Raw genomic sequence first — 25,368 nt, 5'->3', positions numbered from 1 at the left:
TTGAAAAACGGTTTTCAAATTGTAAAAATCAATGTGTTGTAAATCATGGGGGTAATTATTGCTTCTAGTGTAATTCAGTGCATGATTAGCTGAACATGGATGGCGAGACAAAGCTATCAGTATCGGGTTGTCAAATTTCTTTTAATGGTTTTGCATTTTAGGGGGAGAAAAATTGTCAGAAAATACAAAAACTTTAGAAAATTTGAAAAGCCAAAAACATGATAAAATTCAAAAATTTGAGTTTTGCGTAAAAAAGAGGAAATGATAGTACATCAGTAGACAGTTACGGTATGCTAAAGAATTGTATAGATTTAATAAGCGTTAAACAGTCTCACTGATGATATGTCGATAGGTTTTTATACACTTAGTAAACTTATTCGGGATATAAACCTAAATTCAAACACTTGCTTATTTTGTGGGGAACACTACTTGGATATATAGGTAACCCCTGAAATCTCGTTTGAAAGGTCCCATATTCTGAGATACTAGGTCTTTATACTCAGTGATATCTGGGGTATTATTCCGGGACTTCTGCTGTATGGAAGTACTGACCTAGTCCCCGAATAATGCTTGAAACACAGCATCGCCCTCAGCAAGCTGATGAAACAATAAAATTGATAGTCGCTGCTGTTGTAATTAAAAGATCCTCTAAAGGGGACACACCAGAAAGTCAAAGCCGTCATCTCTCTGCGTATACGAAAGTATCGACCTGAGCTCTCACGGCCCTCGCATTTAACCCCTTACAGATATCATTTGTGGTATACTCACCTGTAAGACTGAATATCTGGGATTCTGGATACGGGAGTATATTCAAGAGGTGGGACACATGAATAAGTTTAAGTTCTTAAAACATCTAAATTGTATCCTGAATCAGTTGAAGTTTGTATGAAAATTTAAGATGGATCAGTATATCGACAATCGAAGTGAATTGTTTAATTCTTGATGTGTAATTAAGCTCAACGGTACTCGTAACTTGTCAAAAACTGACACGATCCTCTGACGCATACTCAAACGAAAATATTGTATGTAAATATGTTTGTATATATTTCTTTACTGCTTTATATTTTCAGAAAATACAAAAACATTTTGATTTCTGTTTTATTTTTGTCAACCGATATCTAAAATGCTGAGTTTCAAAATCTTAGTAAGCTGATTGTGTTTCTGAAAATAAAACAAGTTCATTAATTTGAAACTTGATATTAAAATCAAAAATTTCAAAAACAGTATATGATATCTCCAAGGTCATTAACTTGAACTTGGATGATAAACTGTGAGGGAGTTGGATTCTTTAACACTGCCATATCTATAATGTATGTTGATAGGGGGAGTGGATTAGAGAATTTATTTGTTAGATTTTAAAATGTTGTTACTTATATAGTGTTTGAGTGATTGCAGGATAAGAAAGATACCAGATTACGATCCCGGAAGCAGAGTCTAAGGGGGAGTCTGAAGACAAGCTGGAAGTAAGGAAGAGCTTGTAGCAAGAAAGCTTGGTGTCGATCCCTAAAAAGCACGGAAGCTTGACGAGAGGGGGAGCCTGCTGATGATGAAGATGCTGATGATGAAGCTATTGATGATAAAGCCGGTGATGAGATTCTGGTATAACATTAAAAAAGAGAAGCTGATCAAAGACAAAGATTAAAAGATGCTTACATTGTTACAATCTGATTGAGAAGGCAAAATAATCAAGACTGAAGAAGGTGTCATAACAGAGAACGGTCACTGAAGACTTCGTCAATATCCGAGGGGGAGTCTGTTAGTGCATTACGTCTATTGACTTCGTCTTGTATCATGTAATAGAATAGAATAGGATATCTAGTGCACGAGGTTCGAGAAACGAAACTTGGTGGATAAGCAAGTAGTTCCGCTTATATGGACAATGTCCATAAAAGCGAAACCACTAGCATGTAGTTCCGCTTATATGGACATGTCCATATAAGCGAAACCTCCACATCTATATAAGGTGCACTGATTCGTTTATTCAGTACGACGGTTCTTGAAGTTGTAACGAAGTGCTGCCAAGATTTGTCCAGGTTGTAATCATTGTTAATATCAATCAAAGTGACAGCTTGTATAGTATCAAGCTGTTTATATGTCCGTTTCTCTGATTCCGCCTTTGAACTGGATTTAAAGTTCTTCTGATCGACTCATTCGGGGTCTACAACGATCCTACACTCACGCTCCCACGTGAATTCTGGCCCATGTCGTGCATTCCATCGAACTTTGACGAGCTTGACACTACTCCTGCGTGTTTTATTAACTTTCCAATCAGTAACCTCAACGGGTTCTTCAGTAAAATGGAGTGTGTCGTCAATGTGAACTTTGTTGGCAGGAATGACAACTGTCTCTTGAGTTGGACTCTTTTTCAGGTTTGATACATGGAATGTATCATGAACGCCATTAAGTTCCGCAGGTAGGTCCAACTTGTAGGCTACAAGCCCAATCCTTTGCAGGATTCTGAACGGACCGATGTATCTGTCGCATAACACTTTTGTCGGTCACGAGCCGCTTTGATGCGTTCTCGGATCTGTGCAATCTTGTCTGTCGTTTCCTGGACTAATTCCGGACCAACTAATTGTCTATCACCCGCATCAGCCCAACAAATCGGTGATCGACATTTGCGTCCATAGAGAGCTTTGAACGGTGCGGCTTGAATACTTGCATGGTAACTGTTATTGTATGAAAATTCGACCAACGGTAGGTGAGTGTCCCAACTTCCACCTAAATCCATTACGCAAGCTCGCAGCATGTCTTCCAACCTTTGAATTGTTCGTTCGCTCGCTCTGTCCATCAGTTTGTGGATGAAATGCAGTACTCAGATTTAACTGAGAACCAAAAGCTTCTTGAAAGGATTGCCAAATCCTTGACACGAAGCGTCCATCTCGATCAGAGATAATTGAGAGCGGCACTCCATGTCGTGCAACAATCTCTCTCATGTATATCTCAGCAAGTTTACTTGTACTGTTTTTTTCCTTGATTGGCAACAAGTGCGCAAACTTCGTTAGGCGGTCAACTATTACCCAAATCGTATCATGGCCATTGGGCGTCCTTGGTAATTTCATTATGAAGTCCATAGAGATCTGTTCCCACTTCCACTGGGGTATTTCAGGTTGTTGCAAGAGGCCTGAAGGCTTTTGGTATTCGACCTTTACCTTGGCACAAGTTAAACATTTGCCAACATATACCGCAACATCGCCCTTCATCCTTGGCCACCAATAGAAATCCTTAAGATCTTGGTACATCTTATCCGCTCCTGGATGAATCGGGTACCGAGATTTGTGAGCTTCATAAAAAATAACCTTCCTCAAACCACCAAAAAAAGGAACCCAAATTTGTTTCATAAAGCACAAAGTTCCTTCCCCATTTGTTACCAACTGCTTCTCTATCCCACGGAGATACTCATTCTCAATATTCCTTTCTTTAAGAGCTTCTCTCTGCGCGACACGAATGCGCAATGAGAGGTCCGTTTGTAAGATCATTTCCAAAGCCCTAACCCTTATGGGCTTGATCCTTTCCTTTCGACTCAGGGCATCGGCGACCACATTCGCCTTCCCTGGGTGATACTTGATCTCACAATCATAATCATTCAACAATTCTACCCAGCGTCTTTGCCTCATGTTAAGCTCCTTTTGATCAAAAATGTGTTGTAGGCTCTTGTGATCCGTATAGATTGTACATTGCGTGCCGTATAAGTAATGTCGCCAGATCTTCAACGCAAATACCACCGCGCCTAACTCCAAGTCATGCGTGGTATAGTTTTTCTCGTGGACCTTCAACTGGCGAGAAGCATATGCTATAACTTTCTGTCGCTGCATGAGCACGCAACCTAAACCCTGACGCGAGGCGTCGCAATATACCACGAAGTCGTCCGGGCCTTCGGGTAAAGATAAAATTGGCGCCTCACAAAGCTTGTTTTTCAACAATTTAAATGCTTCTTCCTGTTTGTCTCCCCAATCAAACTTCTTGTCTTTCTGTGTGAGAGAGGTCAAAGGTTGAGCGATTTTCGAGAAATCCTCAATGAACCTTCGATAATAACCAGCCAAACCTAAGAACTGTCGAATCTCGGTTGGCATCTTTGGAGTCTCCCAGTTCTTGATCGCCTCGATCTTTGTGGGATCCACATGAATTCCATTTCTATTAACCACATGTCCAAGAAACTGGACTTTGCGTAACCAGAACTCGCACTTCGAGAACTTTGCGTACAACTTCTCCTTTTTAAGTAGCTCTAAAATGGCTCTTAAATGTTGCCCATGATCTTCCTTCGTCTTTGAGTAGATCAAAATGTCATCAATGAACACAATCACAAACTTATCGAGGTACAACTTACAAACTCTATTCATCAAATCCATAACTACAGCTGGTGCGTTCGTTAGACCAAACGGCATAACCAGGAACTCGTAATGTCCATATCGAGCCCTGAAGGCTGTCTTTGGAATACTTTCCTCTTGAATTCTCAACTGGTGATATCCTGATCACAAATCGATCTTTGAGTAGAAACTTGAACCTTGCAACTGATCGAACAGGTCATCGATCCTTGGCAAAGGATATCTATTCTTGATTGTCAATTTGTTCAGCTCCCGGTAGTCGATACACATGCGAAGACTACCATCCTTCTTCTTAACAAACAAAACTGGAGCTCGCCTAGGTGAGAAGCTTGGCCTGATGAATCCCTTGTCTAACAACTCCTGAACTTGCGTTGACAACTCCTGCATCTCCGAAGGCGCAAGTCGATAAGGTGCCTTAGCCAAGGGCGCGGCGCCTGGAACTAGGTCAATGCAAAACTCGACTTGCCTTTACGGCGGTAATCCTGGCAAGTCTTCTGGAAAGACTTCAGGATATTCCTTTACGACTGGAATGTCTTCGATCTTTGGTTCAGCGGCTTCTTTATCAACGATATGTGCCAAGAAGGCAACACATCCCTTCTTCAAACACTTTCGAGCTTTTAGGCAGCTAATGATCCTCAATGGCGCATCGTGCTCCTCTCCATGAACCACAATCGTTTCTCTATCTTCTATTGGGATGCGGATGGTCTTCTCGTGACAAACAATCTCGGCTTTGTTGCTTGACAACCAATCCATCCCTACTACCACGTCGAAGCTTCCCAACTCAACTGGCAGTAGATCTAGCGTAAATTCGTGTCCTCCCAGTTCCATCACGCATCCTCTGATGACTTCATTCGTTTCAACCAGCTTTCCATTAGCCAGTTCAATTGAGTATGGAATGTCTAACTTACTAGCAGTTAACCCAAGCATTTTCTTAAATTCTAACGATACAAAACTATAGTCGGCACCAGTATCAAACAGTACAGATGCAAAGCGTTGATTTATAGGGTACGTACCAGTGACGACATTTGGATCCTGGCGCGCTTCCCTTGCGCCAATGTTGAAGACTCTTCCTTGCGCTTGGTTCAGTTTCGGGCATTCCCTTTTAAAGTGCCCCAGGTCTCCACAGTTGAAACACCCTGGTCCTGGACCATTCCCATTACCATTTCCATTACCGCCTTGGTTGTTGTTCTGATTGCGGTTATCATTTCCCGCTTGATTCCCGAAATTTCCACGGTTTCCATTTCCGCCATTCCTTCCTTGTGGGCGGTTTCCGTTCCTATTACCTCCACGGTTGTTACCAAAACCCCTTTGGCCACCACGACCAGTACCAACCCAGCAAGTTTCTTTTGAGTGGCCCATTCTTCCACAAGATTCACATTTCAGAGACTTGCATCGTCCCTCGTGATGCAACTGACACGCGTTACACTTGTGCAGGGTGCCCATATACCCTTTTCCCTTAGCCTTGGCCTGTGCGCTTGTTTCACCCTTTTTGTCCGAAATGCTGGTACCTTGCTTAAAGTTGGAGAACTTTCGTTTGTTCTCTCCAGATGACTCCACATGAGTCTCCTTCTTTTTCGGTTCAGAAACTGAAAACTTGTTCAACCAAATGTCCTCTTCTGTAAGTGCCACGCTGAGATCAATTTCTTCAGTAATCGTTGAAGGCTTGGACGTGGTTACCATGCTCATGATCTGGGGTGCCAATCCTCAGATGAAGCGCTCAATGCATTTAAATTCGGGTGTGACCATGTACGGCACCACATGGGACAGGTCATGAAACCTATGAACATATTCGGCGATTTTTGGGCCTTCCATCTTTAGGTTCCAGAATTCCGTTTCTAGCTTTTGTATCTCAGCCCGCGAACAATACTTCTTCCTCATGAGCTCTTTCAGCTCATTCAAAGTTAACGCATATGCCGCCGCCTCTCCTAATGTTTGCACTTGCAAATTCCACCACGATAGGGCACCATCCAGATCATATGCAAAAGTGTGGTCTCCCAAAAGTCTTTGTATGCTGGCCCAATTGCGACATTCTCACCAAAGCAATCTACCTGCACCAAACCAAAAATCTAGCTACGCTGATGTTGGAGGAGGAGGAGGAAGATAGGAGAAAAGCAATCGACGCATGTGTACCCAATCCTCCTCAAGGGCATGAATAACGCGCAGCAAATAGGCAATTTGCTGCTCAGGTGTAAGGAAACGAACATCCGAATCAGGGGGTAGCAGGAGGGGTGCGTGTGATGCGGCAAAAGGAGTCTGACAGTGACATGGAGGACGTGGAGTCCTCTCTAACTCCTGAACGCGACGACTCAGTGCGTCCTGCTGTAGCTGTAGGGAGATGAGTATATCGTCCGTCGTGTACCTGACGTGTGCGCGACAACCCATATTTTTACAATGAAATTACACACGATTTTATTTTAAATTTATAAAAGTGATTATTATTTTTTACATCAAAACACACACGAAAGAGGCAAGTGTACCCCGTCATATATGTAGTAAAGTATCTGTAAGAACCAAGTATCGATCCAAGGAAATGGGCGGAGAAATAATACTAGACCTTTGTCACTAAACTACCGGTAAAAACATAAGTTGTTTGATTTTTAATAAACTAAAATAAGCATAAACAAATACTTATAAAACATAGTAGATTTCAAATACTAATATAGATAAATAGCCTTGCTTAATACACAACCAAAGCATGTCAACTAAGTCGGTTTTGGCACTTGAAGCATTCGGTCAATTTTCCATTTTTAAGACAATTAGTATCCCTTTCAGGAATCCTAACATGACAATCATTCGGAAAGCTAAAATAATAAACACACTTTAACCACCTAAAATTTTTATTTAACGTGCAATTGATAAATGTCTATGAAAATCTCTTAAAAATAAGTTAGTCATCTGTTAGGAGTTTTCTAACCTCACTAAACAAGGAAAGCGACACCGATAAACACAATGCAACCACCGAGACAAGCATAAACTAGATTAAATCACAACCGAGTTCATTTTACAAATCTTGCACATAAATTCACCAAGATAGCAATTCTGGCCTAAACTACTAACTAAGCTAACAAATAATGGCAAGAATTCATAACAACACCATTTAACCCGTTAAGGTCCTTACGTGACGACAAGCTGTCTTGATTAACAATAATTACGTTTTATTAAACCACTAACCATTTCTAGTATCATGGTGCCCACATTTTAACGAAGCTAAACTAGTTAACCAAGTTTAAAGTTTACTAATACATGATTAATTAAGCTTCATTTTTCAACTATCTCAACTAACCAAGTACCAATCATCCAACACAATTACTTATAATCAAGAAATCAATATCAATAATAAGGTTGCAAACTAATCATCAAAGATTAACATAGAAAATACTTCCAAATGTCAATGCAAACAAAGATTAACATACTAATGGCTATAATCAAGCAAGGGATTGTTGTGTTTTTGCCCCAAAGGCTATAATAATACATAATAATCAATCTTAATGCTTGAAACATGACAAAATTATGGAAAGACTTAAGAATTCAAACCATAAACAAGCATAAGAGTGAGAATCCGGATAGTAATCGAGCTAAACGAGACAATGTGGCTTGAATCCGGGTGAAAGCTAACGCCTCCGGAGCCTGAAAATCGCCTGAATTGCTCTCCAAAATTCCAGAGTTCCGAACAGAATGTTTCTGTTCGTTTTTTATATATTTTCGATGTCGCACGGTCGTGCACTGATTACACGACCGTTCGCTTTTTGAATTACTGGAGTTACTGTTCATGACATCAGCAGAGTTGACTGGTCTTCGGTCTCGCACGGTCGTTCTTCCTGAAGCACGCTCGTGCGTTTTCGGGATCACGTAGCACGGACCGCTGCACCTCTCGTGCATTGCCGGTCTTTGGCTGAACATCGGATCCGCACGGGGTGCAATCGGACGCACGCCCATTCGTTACCGGAATATGCTTGCACGGACTGCTGCATCCTCGTTCACTTTCGGACTGGGTTGCATTTGTCGGAGATGCATGGTCGTGCATCAGGTCGCACGACCATTCCATTTGCCCAGCTCAGAATTCTAACAGAATGTCCGCAGCTTTGTCGTTTCATCCGGAAAGTCCTCGTTTTCACTATCATCTTGTCTGGTATGCTGTTTTAGGCCTGTAAACAAAAGTATACATGATTAAGTATCCGAATGACGGTTTTACGGCCGAAAACGCATAAAATGGGGATAAAATGGGGGACTAAAATATGTGTAAATTAGCGAATATCAACTATCCCAACACTTGAACCTTGCTTGTCCTCAAGCAAGCTAAACTAAAAAGCATTAAAAGACAGAATCAAACAAGAACGATAATTTACACACTATTTATTGAAATAACTACAAACGGTAGCCGGTTTTTCGAAAGACAACATCAAATGAGTCAAACCAAAACAAGCATATGCAAATATATGGTGATAACCAAAAAGCCGTGACTCACTTTCAATTAACTTAACATGTCAATTTTTACACAACTCACAATGTTCACACACACTCGGTTTTATTTATGAAACATACATAAAATGTGTATGTGCAAACACTCAATGCCTCGTCAATGAAATGTGTAATATCATAAGCTTGTCATAAGATCTCGTCTCCACCAACTAACATGCGAAAAAGTGTAAATCAAGAGGTCTTTACGGGGTGTAACGTTAGGCTTGGGCGAAGGGTATGGAAATGGATATTTAAAGTGGAGAAATGGTTAAAACTCGGTTTTAGTGTTTAACTAGCGTAAAACAATACAACTATACATACTAACGCCTTAAAAAGGCGACTTTTGTGACATCGAGCTTATCAACAAGATTTAAACAATTTAACATTCAAAATCGCGCGATTTTTGTCAACTTCACCCTATTTTAGGGTGTTTTATTTTCTATTTTTTAAGCTAATGGATTTATACAATGAAAATTTAAACTATAACAAGCGCTAGTTAAACGATTATTTTGACCGAGTTTCAACACTAAAAGGTTTAAAACATAAAAAGGCTACATTTGGCTAAGTGGGCGATTATGTTAGGTAAACAAAGGTAAACGGGAAGGCTCGACATGGTTAATCCTAAAGGTAATGTAAGGTTTACGGGAAACACAACACAAAGAACAAGGCTAACAACAAAGGGGTAATCAGAGTGCCTCTATCACTTCTACACAATTCCGCAAGTTCATGGTCTTAACAAGCATACTAGTGACAAGTTCTAAATTACATAAGACATCCGGCTCACTCCTATATCCGAAATGAACAAATATACAACAATATCAAGGGTCAAATATGCTCACGTAATGGAAGGAATGGGTAAAAGTGTGAAAACTATCATGCAAGTCTTTCTTTGTTTGTCACGCTTTCCGGTTTTCTTTTTCAAAATTTATTTTGCTTGTCGAGTTTTTATCAAGTCCAAAGCTTTCTAAAACACAACTAACCGGTTTATTTACTAAAATATATATACAGAAAACAGATATTTTTGAATGATTTTTCTGATTTTTTGATTTTTTTAGGACAAACAAAGTTAACAAAGTTAACCCCCTCCCCACACTTGAACTTCGCATTGTCCCCAATGCAATTGTCCCCAATGCGAAACCCGAAATATAGAGAAAAAGGATAATAGTACTCCCCTCAAGATGATTTCTGATGAAACGAGACTTCCAAGCTGTATCTGTCATGTGCTCCGGTCGAAGACTTGATAGCCAAAATCTGCAAGTATGTCACATGGTACAGCAAAACAGAACAGAAACAAAATAAACACAAATAAACCATAATGTACATAAATAGAAGTACTAAGTATCTAAACACGAAATAAAGCAAACATACGAAAGTGCTAGAAATAAAAAGTACATATCCGGGGGTGTTTGACATAACAATCAAAATGAACACCCGAAATAAACAAAGTACGGAAATAATAAAACCACAAACGATCAACTCCACCTTCTCCTACTCGTCATCACCAGCATCGTCTCTTGTGTAGGATGGGCCTGCATCTCCGTAACCAGGTGGGTTCCAGGGTGGGAACTGTGGAGGATGCTGAAAGTAGTCAGGATAGGCATGATGCATCTCCCCGAACAGGTATGAGAACCCAGCTTGCACTCCCTGGTACAAGCTGTCCTGGTTTGCCCTGATCTGATCCTGAGTAGCCCTAATCTGGTCCTGACTAGTCCTAATCTGGTCAATATAAACCCGATGCTGCTCCTGTCTAACCTGCATTTGTTGGAACTGCTGGTAGAACTCAGGGTAAGAGGGGATGCCCTCGGGCCACTCCTGGTGGTGGTAGCCATGATGCTGCGGTGAATGCGGTGGTTGGTGTGGTGGTGTCTGTGGCTGGTGCTGCTCCTGATGCTCCTGATCATGCATCTCCTCATCCTCGTTTTCCTCCTCAGCTGGAGGCAACGGGTCCCAGACCTCGTTGTTTAACCCTTTCAATCTATCCCTGTGATCCGCCTCAACAATCACACCCATCGCCTTCAATGACCGAATATCAACATATACCCCTTCGGTCACCATAGTGAGACTCTCAAGTACCTCATCAATCATCAAGCCCAAATTGTAAGCAATTTCGGTCACATACTGACCGCCATGAATTTGACTGTTGGGCGTCCTCCCTGAGCTCTTCACAAAATATTCAGCCATCCTTGCAGCTAGGTTGATATGTACTCCCTCAACCAGCGCATAGAGAAATATCAGATCTGGCGTTGGACAGTTCCCCAAACTGTCCATTCGGCCGCAGATGGTGTGGCTGAATATATGATGCATCACTCGATGCAAAGGGTCTTTCAGTCGTGAAGCTTTAGAGATTCTCGGGTCGTAAGGGTCACCAATTGCATTTTCAGCCCAAAACGCGGCTCGTGCTTCATCACTCGGGAAGGTAAATTGCTCCGTGAAGAATTCGGAGTCCATGTCTGCAGTCGTGTAGATACCAAGTCTCCTACCCAATCGACCCACTGACCAACTGTGCCAGCGTCCACCCAACCTAAAAGTTATCCACTCCTTGTAGCGGAATTTTGGCCTTCTATAAGCAAGTAGCTTTTCGTAGGCATATGTGGAGAAGAACTCTATCGTTAGCTTGAGATAGATGGGTCGGTCGATAGCTAACAAGCGCGCAAGTGGGATAGTGAGCATGTTTTCAAGTCTGTCATACTGATTTAGCTCCCTCATAACGTCCCAATCCAACCTCCGGGGGACACCAAATTGCCCTCGCCTTCTCCATAAGGCGTCACGTCTTGGGATACGAAGAGCCTCTCGCTCATCATTGGGGTCAAACTGCAAGAAGGGATGATCCATCTGTATGAGTAATATCGTTAGAATAGAGGGAACAGGAAAATTTTCACTCAAAAACAGCAGAACACATAATTATGAAGCTTCTGTGTTGCTGATCTGGGCAAATGGCACGGGCGTGCGACCAGGCGCATGGTCGTGCGTCACCGAGAACGAGCAAAAATGGCCAACATATGTCGGAACTGCACGGCGTGCGAGCAATCGCACCACCGTGCATCACCGAGTCAACAGAAAAATCAGTGAACAACCCGCAACCGCACGGACTGTGCCACAGGGGGAACGACCGCGCGACATAATTTTTCTGCAGATCCTAACCCCAGCTCTGAATAGCCTGATTTTTGCAAAATTCAACAAGTTTTGTGCAAACGGGGGTCAGAAACTCAACCGGTTGTTCACGAGACATGATTCTAGCAAGGGCTAGGGTTTCGATTTGTTTATGAAGAGAACCCTAGAGAATCCTTGAAGAATCGGATGAATCTAACCTAGAAAGCGAAGAAACGGAAAATCTACAAGAAGGAACGTACCGTGCGAAGAGAGGTTTGAAACCGTGCGAAGAAACCGTGCGATTTGAGGCAAAGATGGTCTGGAACGGCTGCAGCAGTTTAGGGTTCGCGAAAATGAAAGTGGGGCTGCAGATGAGGGTATTTATATTGGACAAATGACCATATTGCCCCCGCCTCACGCACGGTCGTGCGACATATGGCACGGTCGTGCATCACCGACATTTAGCTGACCCTGAACGCTGTTCTCGGAGATGCACCGGGGGTGCGACTCGTCGTTCCGGCCAGCCCGCAAACGCACGGTCGTGCGACGCATGGCACGGGCGTGCCACAGCTTCAGTTCAGTTTTTTCTGCAGAAGCCATTTCCAGCAACTGTTTTGGCCGTTTTTCGCCATTTTTTTCACACGCAAACTGTTTTAACAATATTCCCATGTAGACCCTTCACTCGGCACATATAAAAACTATACAAACTAACGGAAACCACGTAATACTCCTAAATTACGCTAAAACTAGAAAAACACAAAAAAGACGATACTACCCCTAAAGCGCTTTTGACGCTCTTGCTACATTTTTGATCCGCGAGTCAGTAGCATAGACTCTCTCCTCCTCACACTTATGATGTGTGCGGGGTTTGGAGCTCGATGACCTCCACCGCCGACTCTATCGGCCCGGCCACGTATAGCTTCAAACGATGCCCATTTACCTTGAAAATAACGCCATCCACGTTCTTTATTGCAACAGTTGTTAGTGCAGTTGTCTGTCGACTACATCTTCGTTCGAGTCTCTTAGAGAGAAAGAAAGTCAAGAAAGTCAAGTCGCTACGAGTTTCACTACAGATTGACTACGGCAATATCCAAGGGGGAGATTGTTGATGCACTTAATGTCTATCGCCTTCGTCAATCCGAGTTGTAGTGAAAAGCCGAAGGGAATCAAGCGCATCATGTCTTATTTAGTTAGAAATGGCAAGGTGGCAAACTTGTAATTAATGATAACTATCATTAAAGTGCCTTGACCATATAAATAGAGGTTATGTTATGATTTTAGTTAGAAATCTTAAGTTTTTGGAAGAGATTAGTAGGAGACTTGGAGGAGAAGACTTTCTAGAGAGAGAAAGTAGAGAGAGAAAGTAGTGTAAACGTGAATTCTTGTACCGGATCGTCAAAATCTATCAATGAAATCATGTTAGTAGTACGATAGTGTGTGTTCGGTCACGTACGTTCACGGATTCCGCACGTGAAACGTTCGTTACGCAATCGAACGGTCGAAAAACCGGTCCTACAACAGTCCCATATGGAAATACCTCTTTAACTGTGTATGGTCCTGTCCAACGTGAATGAAGCTTCCCGGGAAATAAACGCAACCGCGAGTTGTAAAGAAGAACAAGATCGCCTGCTTGGAATTGTTTGTGGTCCTTCAAGCATTTATCGTGCAATCTCTTCATGCGCTCTTTGTACAACACGGTGCTTTCATTGGCGCGTTGTCGCAACTCTTCCAATTCATGAATCTAGAGAAACCGGGCTTCACCTCCGGTTTTTTAGGTCCAGATTTGCGGTTTTTAGAGCCCACATCGCTTTATGCTCCAACTCCACTGGTAAATGGCATGCCTTTCCGTAAACAAGCCTAAAGGGAGTAGTCCCAATAGGCGTCTTGTAAGCCGTACGAAAAGCCCACAACGCTTCATCAAGCTTATCCGACCAATCCTTGCGGTTTGCACCTACTGACCGCTCAAGGATTCTCTTCATCCCCCGGTTTGTGACTTCCACCTGCCCGCTTGTCTGTGGATGATATGGCATGGATAAACGGTGATGCACATCGTAACGGGACAAAGCTCTCTCGAGCTGAGTATTGCAAAAATGCGTCCCTCTGTCACTAATAAGCGCTTTCAGAGCGCCAAACCGGGCAAATAAGCTTTTTAAGAATCTCACGACCACCCTGGCATCTATGACAACTCGAGTTTCCGAGATTCCACTTTCGCATTTATTGCACGTTCACTGCTTGTTTAGTATTTACTTGCACAATTGGTTTGCTTTGTAACTGGATACATTTGGATTTGATAAGGTTTATGAATGATTTGTCAAATACTTGAAGGTGGTGATGAAACTGTAAATTTCATATCTTGTGCATGTACTATGTGATAAATAATACTTAGGGGTGCTTAGTGCCAATAGTGAAATTTAATCACTCTTAACCCTAATCTCCTTCACTAATCATCACCCAAGAAACAAAACACGTACTTTCACACTCTCTGATCCTCTCTGGCAATCATCATCTTCATCATTGACACAAGCTCTTCATCACTCTTGATTTCCTCTCTTTGTCTAGAATCAATCCAAGGTAATTGTTTATTGATTGTTTGTTATTATCAATTCTTGATTATGTGATTCATGTAAACCCTAGTTCTTCACATACTAGTTCTGTACTTACTGATTGAATTCTGATTATTGTGAGATGATGTTGATTAGTTGTGTAATCGGTTGCCTGATGTTAAGATACCAGAATTGTAGAATGATTGATTGATACTTGGATTACTGCAATGCAATACAGATGCAATGAAATTAGGGTTTCTTAATCGTGAAAACGTAACTGTTACAATTGCAATGAACTTGAATATTCGTATGTATGACTGATTGTTTGTCTGAGTTTCATGCTTACTAGGTCCGAACTTTAATTGATGTCAAAACTTTTGAATGATCATAAAGAGGTCCGATCTTTTATTGATGCCATTCATGTCCGATCTTTTAAAGTCATGTGGGATCCGACTTTTGACAAGGGAGAACACCTTGTCCGAGTTTTGTATCAAGCATAGGGGGTCCGAGTTTAAAGGGGGGGAGCCCCTTGGTCCGACCTTGTACCTAGGGAAGATGTGTCTGAGTTTTAAGGCCCCCAAGCCTTGTCCGACCTTCTTGCCCTGGGTTAATGAGTCCGACTTTTTAACTACAGAGGGGGGGGGGGTGTCCGAATTTTAAAGGGGGGAGGCCCCATATCCGAACTTTAAGGGGGGAAAGACCCCTTTGTCCGACTTTTATATACATACTTGTAATGTAAGGGGTTCGAACTTTGTAAATACATACCTGTTTAGATGAAGCCTTGTCCGAGTTTTGGGCTTGATGAGGTTGTCCGACCTTTTACATGTGATATAATGTCTGAACTTTATTAACATGGGTACATAATGTCCGAGTTTTTAATATGTGAAGTTTGTCCGACTTTTTGCTCATTTCAAGGGATCCGATCTTTAATTGAGGTGCTTTGTCCGACTTCCTTATGTGATATACTTGTGATGCTATTATCAGTTAGTGATGACTGTGTTGAGTCATGTATGTTAACCTTATTAAACTGCTAACCATGTGAAGCATGTTAATGAATAACTATAATAGAACAAATGGTGAAAGACATTATATGAAGCATATATTGCATGAATAGGATAGAATGTTTATATGGTGCATGATGTTAACTGCCAAGTAATATGTGATATAGACTTGCATGCAAACTTTTATGATCTTGAACTGATTGTGTAAACATGCACGCTATAGGACTTGACTGATTACTTGTGAACACATACTTAGCATACCGAGCAAACCAAGGTGAGTTCACACTCTTTACCAAGGCATGGGATTCCCGGGGATAGGGAATGGGTTGAATGATGGAATTGACTAATTACTCGTACTTACACGACTACTAGACTATCTACCATGGTCCTCGGGTTAAGCAGGACACTTACGTAAAACCTACGTAAACAGGAATATGCTACTGTCTTCCGGAGTCAGGAAGGACACTTACGTAAAACCTACGTAAACAATAACATGCTACTGTCTTCTGGAGTCAGGAAGGACACTTACGTAAAACCTACGTAAACCCCACGCGTACCACTGTCCTCGGGTAAAGAAGGATACTTACGTAAAACCTACGTAATGCTTGTACGTACTACTGTTCTCGGTTGTGAAGAACACTTATGGTTATGAATAGTCTAGTGTATATGTAACATGGGAAGCCCCCACCAATAGAACATACTAACGGCCCAGTAGAGCCACATGTTATGAACGAACTTACTATTACGCACTTACTTTCTGTGAACTCGCTCAACTAGTTGTTGATCCTCTGTTACATGCCTTGCAGGTCGTTAGGTACTTGGAGCTTGCACATGGAGGCGTGGTCGTTGTGGACAAGGATCGTGATTACTTGATTTAAACATTATGACATTACACGCTTTATTTATGATTGGGCTTTTATGCATTTGCTTCCGCTAAACCTTATTATGATACTTATGTTTTGGAACACCTTTCATATGGATTGGTTTGGTTTAATTACAATTACTTTTACTATGTATATTGTTCTATATGATTGGTGGCTTGATCCTGGTCAGTCACGCTCCCAAGCGATGATACTCCGCAGGTGGATTTTGGGGGTGTGACAGCATCATTGGTGGGTAAGGCCTGTGCCTCCGCCCACTTGGATACATAGTCAACTACGACCAGGATGTACTTATTACCTCGTGAGGGGGGAAATGGTCCCATGAAGTCTATCCCCCAGATATCGAAGACTTCACAAACTTGAATCCAGTTCTGAGGCATTTCATCACGTGCGGATATGTTTGCTGCCCTCTGGCAGGCATCGCACACTCTAACCCAACTCTGCGCATCACGAAATATTGTCGGCCAATAAAACCCGGAATCCAACACCTTCTTGGCGGTAAAGTTGGCTCCATGGTGGCCTCCGGTAGGTCCCTCGTGACAATGGTGCAGAATATCTGTCGCCTCTTTCCCAGAAACACATCTCCTGATCACCTGATCAGCACCAACCCGAAACAAGTAAGGGTCATCCCAAATGTATTGCTTGACATCTGAAAAGAATTTCCTCTTTTGCTGGTGAGTCAACCCTTTAATCAGAATCCCGCAAGAAAGGTAGTTCGCAAAGTCGGCGAACCATGGCGACTCATCGCATATCTCAACACTCATCAAAGACTCGTGTGGGAAGTTGTCATTTATGGAATCCCAACGCGCGTCCACGATGTCTCCATGCTCTAACCGAGATAAATGGTCAGCCGCTACATTCAACGCACCCTTTTTATCTTGAATTTCAATATCGAACTCCTGCAGCAACAATATCCACCTGATCAGACGCGGTTTAGCGTCCTGTTTGCTGAAGAGATATCCGATGGCTGCGTGATCAGTATACACAACGGTTTTCGAAAGCACCAAGTACGATCTAAATTTGTCAAATGCGAAAACGACCGACAAGAGCTCTTTTTCTGTTGTGGTATAATGCTCCTGAGCGTCGTGAAGAATCTTGCTCGCATAATAGATCGGGTGAAAGTGCTTTTCTTTCTTTTGTCCAAGAACGACCCCTATAGCGTAATCACTCGCGTCGCACATAATTTCAAACGGCAGATTCCAGTCTGGTGCAACTAAAATAGGGGCCTCAATCAACTTTTTCTTGAGAAGGTCAAAGGCTCTCAAGCAATCATCTCCAAATATGAACGGAGCGTCTTTCTCCAACAAATGGGTCATGGGCCTAGCGATCTTTGAAAAATCCTTGATAAATCGCCTATAGAACCCCGCATGACCAAGAAAGCTCCGTATCGCTCTCACAGAGTGGGGAGGCGGAAGTCGTGAAATAATGTCAACTTTAGCTGGATCGACCTCCATACCAGCATGAGAAATCTTATGTCCCAGAACTATGCCCTCTTTCACCATGAAGTGGCACTTTTCCCAATTCAGGACCAGATTCTTCTCCTCGGACCTTTTCAATATTTTCTTCAAATTTTCAAGACAATGATCGAAGGAATCTCCAAACACCGAAAAGTCATCCATGAAAACCTCCATAGAATCCTCGATCATATCATGAAAAATTGCAACCATGCACCTCTGGAAGGTCGCCGGTGCATTACACAACCCAAAAGGCATCCGCCGGTAGGCAAATGTGCCGAAGGGGCATGTAAAGGTAGTCTTCTCCTGATCCTCAGGAGCAATAGGAATTTGGAAGTACCCAGAGAACCCGTCCAAAAAACAGTAATACGACTTCCCCGACAGACGTTCCAACATCTGGTCGATGAATGGAAGCGGGAAGTGATCCTTGCGAGTAGCATCATTGAGCTTGCGATAGTCAATGCAAACTCGCCACCCAGTGACGGTACGGGTAGGAATCAGCTCATTCCTATCATTCGGGACTACTGTAATACCACCTTTCTTTGGTACTACCTGCACTGGACTTACCCACACAGAGTCAGAAATAGGATAAATCATCCTGGCATCCAACAACTTAATCACTTTTTTCTTCACCACGTCTTGCATATTCGGATTTAAACACCTCAGATGCTGTGCACAGGGTTTGTACTCGTCTTCCATCAGAATCTTGTGAGTACAAAAAGAAGGATTGATGCCCTTGATATTCATGATTTTCCATGCAATGGCTCTCTTAGGAAGTCTCAGAACATCGAGAAGCTGATTTTTCTCATCCTTTTCCAATGATGCCTAAATTATGACCGATAAGCGACGCTCCTCGTCCAGAAATGAATACTCGAGATGTGGTGGGAGTTCTTTCAACTCCAAAGGCATCGGATCTTCAACCGAAGGTTTTGCTTTCTCTTTTTTTACATGGCCATCGTCACCAATCTGATAGACTGGCTGCTCGAAATCGTGGCCCTCCTGCGTAATGCCAATCAGGTCGCCACACGACAGACGTGCGTCCGAATCAATCTTGTCAATAGTGCCTTGAAAATGAGAGCACACACATGCGTCGACAATGTCGACATAGTAAAGCATGTCATCGTGACTTTGCGGATGCTGCATTGATCTTTTGATATCAAATGTCACGTGCTCGTTATTTACTTGGAGCGTGATTTGGCCAACTGCCACATCAACAATCATCCTCACTGTATTGAGGAACGAGCGTCCAAGTATTAAAGGCACTCTTGAATCTTCGTCCATTTCAAGGATAACAAAATCCATGGGGAAAACAAATTTATCGATTTTTACAAGCATGTTTTCCACAAATACACGCGGATACTTTATTGAGCGGTCTGGCAACCGAATGCTCATTCTAGTGGGTGAGGGCTCACCCAGATCCAGCTTAGTAAAAACCTTATATGGCATAAGGTTGATACTCGCTCCCAAGTCAGCCAATGCATGGCTAACAGACATGTTTCCAATCAAACACGGGAGCGTAAAACTACCCGGATCTCCCATTTTTGTGGGCAGACGGTTTTGCAGAATGGCGGAACAAGTTTCATTCATCACCACACATGATATATCCTCGAGCTTCTGTTTATTCAAGAGGATATCCTTTAGGAATTTCGCATACTTTGTGATGTCTGTCGTTATGGACATGCAAAAACCTATTTAAACTATTAGTATAGAATAAGCAGGGTATCGAACCAAGGGAGGACTGTGGAAAGTGTTGTAATGAAAAGTTTCAATTAACTACTACAAAATTGGAAAATCAGTTTGTTTGATTGTGAGAAATAACTAAATTAACGAGTAAAAAGTGTGATGTAAATCAATAAGAGAAAAGATGGTTCCTCCAGATTTCAGGTTTTGCAGTTAACTTCAACTATGTGTTTAATCGCGACACCTACATAGACATAAGTGTTAATTTTGATTAACTAATTGTGATAATCAACGACTAAGTACTCCGGTCAATACATAACGGGAGGTTATCGAATGATTATCAATTACAATTTACAAACCCTAACCCCATGTCAAATATATCCTAATTACTAGAACTCTCGGGAACTGAATGCTTAGAAATTAAGGTTTAAATAAATGCAATTGGTTACAATCAAGAAATCAAATCAATGGTGAAAAGCATCGAATGCTTAGATCACCGAGTTATACGATTGTATCAACACATAATATTCATTAACTTACAAAAACCCTCCATCCGGAGGAAACCACAAAAAGTTTAGCCGCTCATCTCGCACGAAGAATCTTCAAAAGCTTGAATTGATGAAGAAATCATGGTTGATTCGATGATCGGATGAAGAATCTTGATGGAATTGGGTGAAAGAAGCCTTGAAAATTGAGTCTTGGAGTGCCCTCAATCGATTGTAGATGATAGATGATGAATACCAACATCACAAACCCTAATATATACCATATAACCTTATTTGCGTCTTTTTTTCGTAACCCCAACCGTAGGCTACGGTTTGGGAACCGTAGCTTACAGTTTCAGAATTCTGACCAACATCAGCACCCAACCGTAGCTTACGGTTGGTGAACCGTAGCTTACAGTTTCAGCAGATTCTTCCAAAATTGTTTTCTTCATAACTTCTTCGTTTTAGCTCCGTTTTACGCACCGTTTTCGCCCACGTCTTCGTAATTCAACCCTCTATCATGCCATCTTCTAATATCTTCATTTTCAATCCATTAACATTCCCCAAAACTCATCCAATCTTCGTATTTAACCTGCAAAACATCATTTTCTCATAGTTATCCAATTCCACACATATAAACAACCAAATATGCATAAGATTAGACATTAAACACATATAAATCACATTCCTAAACCCATCCATCACATCCCCACACTTACCTTTGCTTGTCCTCAAGCAAACCAACTAGAAGTAGTCACCACAGTAACAATACCTCTAAACTCCCTAACCGGTTTAACCTGTTCAGTCCCAAGTCATACCCATCCCATAGACTGACACAATCGAGATTGACAGTCTGACAAGTAAATGATGCAATTTCAAAACTTAAGACTTGTCTATCTAAAACTAACATGTTTAAAATTAAACACATGCTACACACCCCGCACAATGTACTCTCCTCTCGGGTTAATATCTGGACTACCGTGTAATGTGCTAGTATATAAACACACAATAAGCAAACATGAAATCCTGTAATCATAGGCTTGTATGACAATCACACCTCCACTGTATCATCTAACATGGCACATATCAAAAGGACTTTCGGGTTTTGGGCTTAGGGTAAAGGTAGGAAATATTTTTGGGTTCTTTTTCTTTTCTAATTGGCTCACAAACAACAACCAAACCGTGAAACTTTATTCAAACACAGCTTATACTATTGGGTTGGTTTCTACCCAAGAACATAAACGACATTCACAATATTTCTATTTCTATTTTTGTTTTTTTTCTTTTTCATTTCCCACATATTTTTCTATTTTCCTTTTTCTTCATTTTTTTTCTTTTTCTTTTTTTTCATAGCAATATTATCACGGTTGGGTTTTCACAATAAACAGTGGGTAAACAAACGAAAGGTAATTAGGCTCAACAGGGCTACTAAGGGAAATTTGGTGAATAACACAAACGAAACACAAACACAAACGGTGTAACGGGAAATCCTAATGCCTTTATCATCTATGTGCACATGTCAAATCCACAGTCTCAGCATGCATCGAATCATACAAGTTCTAACACAGAATAACACGTAGCCTGCACTCAACAAATGAATTCATAATATAATGTATCCTATCCATCTACAGGCTCAAGATCTCACCAAGAAAAGGTAAAAAGGTTGACGACATGTAGCATATGAAATTAAAACATGTTACCCCTAGTAGACATCTCTTTTCAACTCATTTCCTAAAAAACACTTGTCAAACCTACTCTCATGAAACTTAAAGGGACAACCATGACAAGGGACTAATCTAGCTTACTACCGGTAAGAAGCCTATTAGTGATTGAAACTTTAGGTTTTCGTATCCAATTAGCTTGTTCAAGGCGATGAAAAATTTGAAAATTTTAAAAATTTTCAATTTTTACTAATTTTCATCGATTTCAACCACATCTCAATCTCTTCAAGCTTTATCCACAATCCCTTCCCGGGCTCCCCCATCCCCACACTTGGGATACATTGTCCCCAATGTATGGTGCTTTTAAAATATAAGCCCGGGAAAACAAACCAAACAAACCAAACGGCTAACTCTAAAAACAAATAACTAAACACACTCCCATAACACACTAAAGTTTTAACACCACCAAAAACAAAAACAAAAACAAACCGAAACAGGATAGCGAAACACATGCACCTGATCAGAAACAAGTGAGTGTCTGTAGTGGTGTAACTGCTGCGATCAAGACCGGAAAATACGCATTCAATATAGGATTTTATGATGTCTCATCGGGGATGTTGCAAAACATCCCCACACTTGAATCATTGCCTCCGCGAAGATAAATGCGTAGAAACCTGTCAAAACACAACACACCAAACGAACCAAAACGAAATACAATACTCTACATCCTCGGGCTGCCTCCCGAGAGCGCTAAGTTTTAGGTCTTCAGCCAGACCGTACCTGATGTACTCAGGGTGGTTCAGCTGCACATTTTCCCTCGCATGTCTCTCCGTACATATCCATCCATTTTTAGGGAGGGTCACCGTTTCACTTCGGTTGGGGTTAACTACAGTTTCATTACCCCATCCAGACCCACCATCAGGTGGTTTTCCTCCGCCAAATGGCCTTCTCACACTTGACTTCTTCACCCGATATCCACTCGCCTCTAACCTATCCTTTGTCACACTTGAATCATGTTCATTAGTAGCAACTGTGTGACAAGCATCATTAATAGGATCGTAAGAAATAGTTTTTAAAAACACATTAAAGTACAACTTACGATTCTTATAGCTCATGGTGACCATTCCGCTTCGACAATCAATTTGGGCATTCGTGGTATATAGGAATGGGCGACCCAAAACTACCTGCGGCTGCTCGTATGTAAGCGATGGTGCATAATCGACTACCATAAAATCAACCGGGTAGTAAAAATCGCCAAGTTGGATGACCACATTCTTCACAACCCCCCGTGGTCGTTTCAAACTTGCATCTGCGAACATGGCCATGCTATCACACGCTTGTAGCGGACCGAAGTCATACTGGTCATACAAGCTACCAGGTAACACGCTCACTCCTGCTCCATAGTCCAGCAATGCCTTGTGGATTTTGAACTTCCCAACTCTGATGGAGACAACCGGCTCCCCCAAATCGATTCCACTTTCTTCCACAACCGCTTCATTTAGACCTGTAATCACATTCGAAGCAGACAAACCATTATCATAACAAGTATTATTAGGAACTGGATTTACCCCACTGATCAATGTGCTCCGTGGATTCTTGGGGTTTGGTTGAGTATCACTTGGTAGCTTCCCTTGTTGCTGCTTCAGCTCCTTCACATCGGTTGCAAGTTGGGCCATTTGTATGGTTAATGATTGAACGACTTTATCTCGCATCTCCTCCTTTTGAGCAAGATTTTTCAATTCAAGCCTTTGATTTTGTAAGTCAAGCTGAATTGCTTTCAACATCTCCATCATATCATTATTCACCTGACCATTACCTTGCTGGTAGTTCCTTTGATAACCGACGTTATTTTCCCTCTGATAGTTATTTTGATTTCGGGGCTGGTAATACTGATTGTTGCCTTGGGAACCCGAATACCTGTTCCCACTACTTTGCAGCATATTCACATCATCCTGCTTGCCAATTATATTAGGGCACTGATCAGCGATGTGCCCTATATCCCCACAATAAACGCACAACGGGCATTGTCCACTAAAATCTGGTGGATTGTCCACCGCTCTCACTACCGATTGTCATGTACTTCTAGAAGATTGAGCCTTGCGCTTTGACGCCCTTGCGGTTCTTTCCAAATATTCCCAATCATCCTCTTCGTAATTCATTCCAAAAGTACCATTGGATATTGAATTTACATCCCTGGCATCTTCATCTGTTAGACCTTCGTGGAATGTATTAATAAGCTCCCACAAATATATCTCATGATGTGGACAATTCTTGAGCATCATTTTGAAACGATTGAACGCTTCGTGAAACAACTCACCGGGCTGTTGTCGAAACCCTCGAATATCCTTCCTTGCATTGTTAGTACGCAGATGAGTATAAAATTCGTCTAAGAATTGTTGCTGCATTTCGCCCCATGTGAAGATCGAAGCTGAAGGTAGCGAATGAAACCATTGCTATGCTTTGTCTTCAAGTGTGAATTGGAAAGTACCAATTTCACATCATCAACTGAGAAACCTTGGCTGCTGATTGTGTTGCAACGTGCATCATATGCAGCAATGTGTAGATATGGTTCTTCATGTGCGTGACCATGAAACTTAGGCAGACTGGATATTTATTGCGTTCGAACTTCGAATGACCGCCCTCCTTGTAATTGCGGGATCACAACCGGTGATGGGTTGTTAACTATAGCAGGCCTGAAGTGGCTCTCTATGCCCCGAACTGGACCTTGATTATTTCGACGTGGAATTCCTTCCGGTAAAATCACCGGTCGGTGTAAATTTCGTGGCAGCGGTCTTGCCTGACCCTGCATCTGAGGTGCCGGCGGTGGTAATGGAATATCCACCACCGGCCTTCTCGGAGCAGGCTGCTGATTGAGTGGGCCAGGTTGATGATATGGTTGTGGTATCTGTTGTTGTATTGGCGTTGGTTGCACATATTGTTGATACCCTGCGTTCCCTTGATTGACTCTCTCTGCCGCACCCAATCCGACTGTTTGCCTCTTATAGTTACCCGTGTTAACCACTTGTCTCTCATTTTGACCCATGTAGTTATCATATTCCTCATAGCCATCATCATAATCACCTGAGTTATTTCCTTGATCATAGATGGTTGATCTATAAAGATTTGGCATTGGCTGACTTTGCTGTGAAATAACCGGTCGAGTGGCTTGCTGAATTGATGTTGCATTAGGTGCTTGAGTTTGAATCGGTGATGGAGTGTCATCAGGAATGATTCTAACGTAAGGAGACGACTGCTATAAATTGACAGTCTGGGTTGTAGTTGGGTGTTGAAGAGATGTTGTTTGGGTGGAAGTTGGTTGATTGTTATCAAAGTTTGGGAAAAAGGTTGAGAATGATGGTACTGGAGATGTAGAAGTAGGTTGTGTAGATTGTGGTGGTGGTGGTGGTGGTATGGTAGTGTTTGGTGAAGGTTGGGTAGGTGTTGGCGAGAATTGTTGCGGTTGTGAAGTTGCGGGTTGTTTCTCCGGTGTTGCTAAGTTCTCCATTGTCTTGAGTGTTGATGTTGGTGATTGAAGAATCCTGTTCTCACGATGTAGTACTCTCTTTGTATGCTTTACTGTTCTCTCGATCTCTGGGTCGAACACTAATGGTGATGACTTCCCGGAATTCCGAGTATGATGCATACACTTCCTAGATCACCTGCACAAACACACAAACAAGAAAACCTCGCGTAAATCCGAACAAAACAGAACAAACTAAAGAGACACTATTTTTGGATTTTTGTATATTTAACTAAACTAGAACTTAACACTAAGCACTTTGCGCACGCC

General features: G+C 41.9%; 2 protein-coding genes across 2 annotated transcripts; both read right to left on the bottom strand.

The window, feature by feature from the left end:
• Window positions 1-1,567: 1,567 nt before the first annotated feature.
• LOC110882701 (N66 matrix protein-like) lies at window positions 1,568-6,005 on the bottom strand. The gene is made up of 2 exons (XM_022130656.1): window positions 5,339-6,005; window positions 1,568-1,596 (listed from the first exon to the last, which is right to left on the bottom strand). The coding sequence occupies exons 1-2, from the start codon at window positions 6,003-6,005 to the stop codon at window positions 1,568-1,570; spliced, it is 696 nt and encodes a 231-aa protein (XP_021986348.1).
• An 18,184-nt stretch (window positions 6,006-24,189) lies between these two features.
• On the bottom strand, window positions 24,190-25,083 carry LOC110882700 (putative uncharacterized protein DDB_G0290521). Its single transcript, XM_022130655.1, has 2 exons — window positions 24,940-25,083; window positions 24,190-24,831 (listed from the first exon to the last, which is right to left on the bottom strand). Exons 1-2 carry the CDS (start codon window positions 25,081-25,083, stop codon window positions 24,190-24,192), a joined length of 786 nt encoding a protein of 261 aa, XP_021986347.1.
• Between the last annotated feature and the right edge of the window lie 285 nt (window positions 25,084-25,368).

Source organism: Helianthus annuus, chromosome 15 (assembly GCF_002127325.2).
Source record: "Helianthus annuus cultivar XRQ/B chromosome 15, HanXRQr2.0-SUNRISE, whole genome shotgun sequence".
Lineage (NCBI taxonomy): Eukaryota > Viridiplantae > Streptophyta > Magnoliopsida > Asterales > Asteraceae > Helianthus > Helianthus annuus.
The sequence above is the reverse complement of the archived record's forward strand: the minus strand, read 5'-3'. Positions and strand labels throughout refer to the sequence as shown.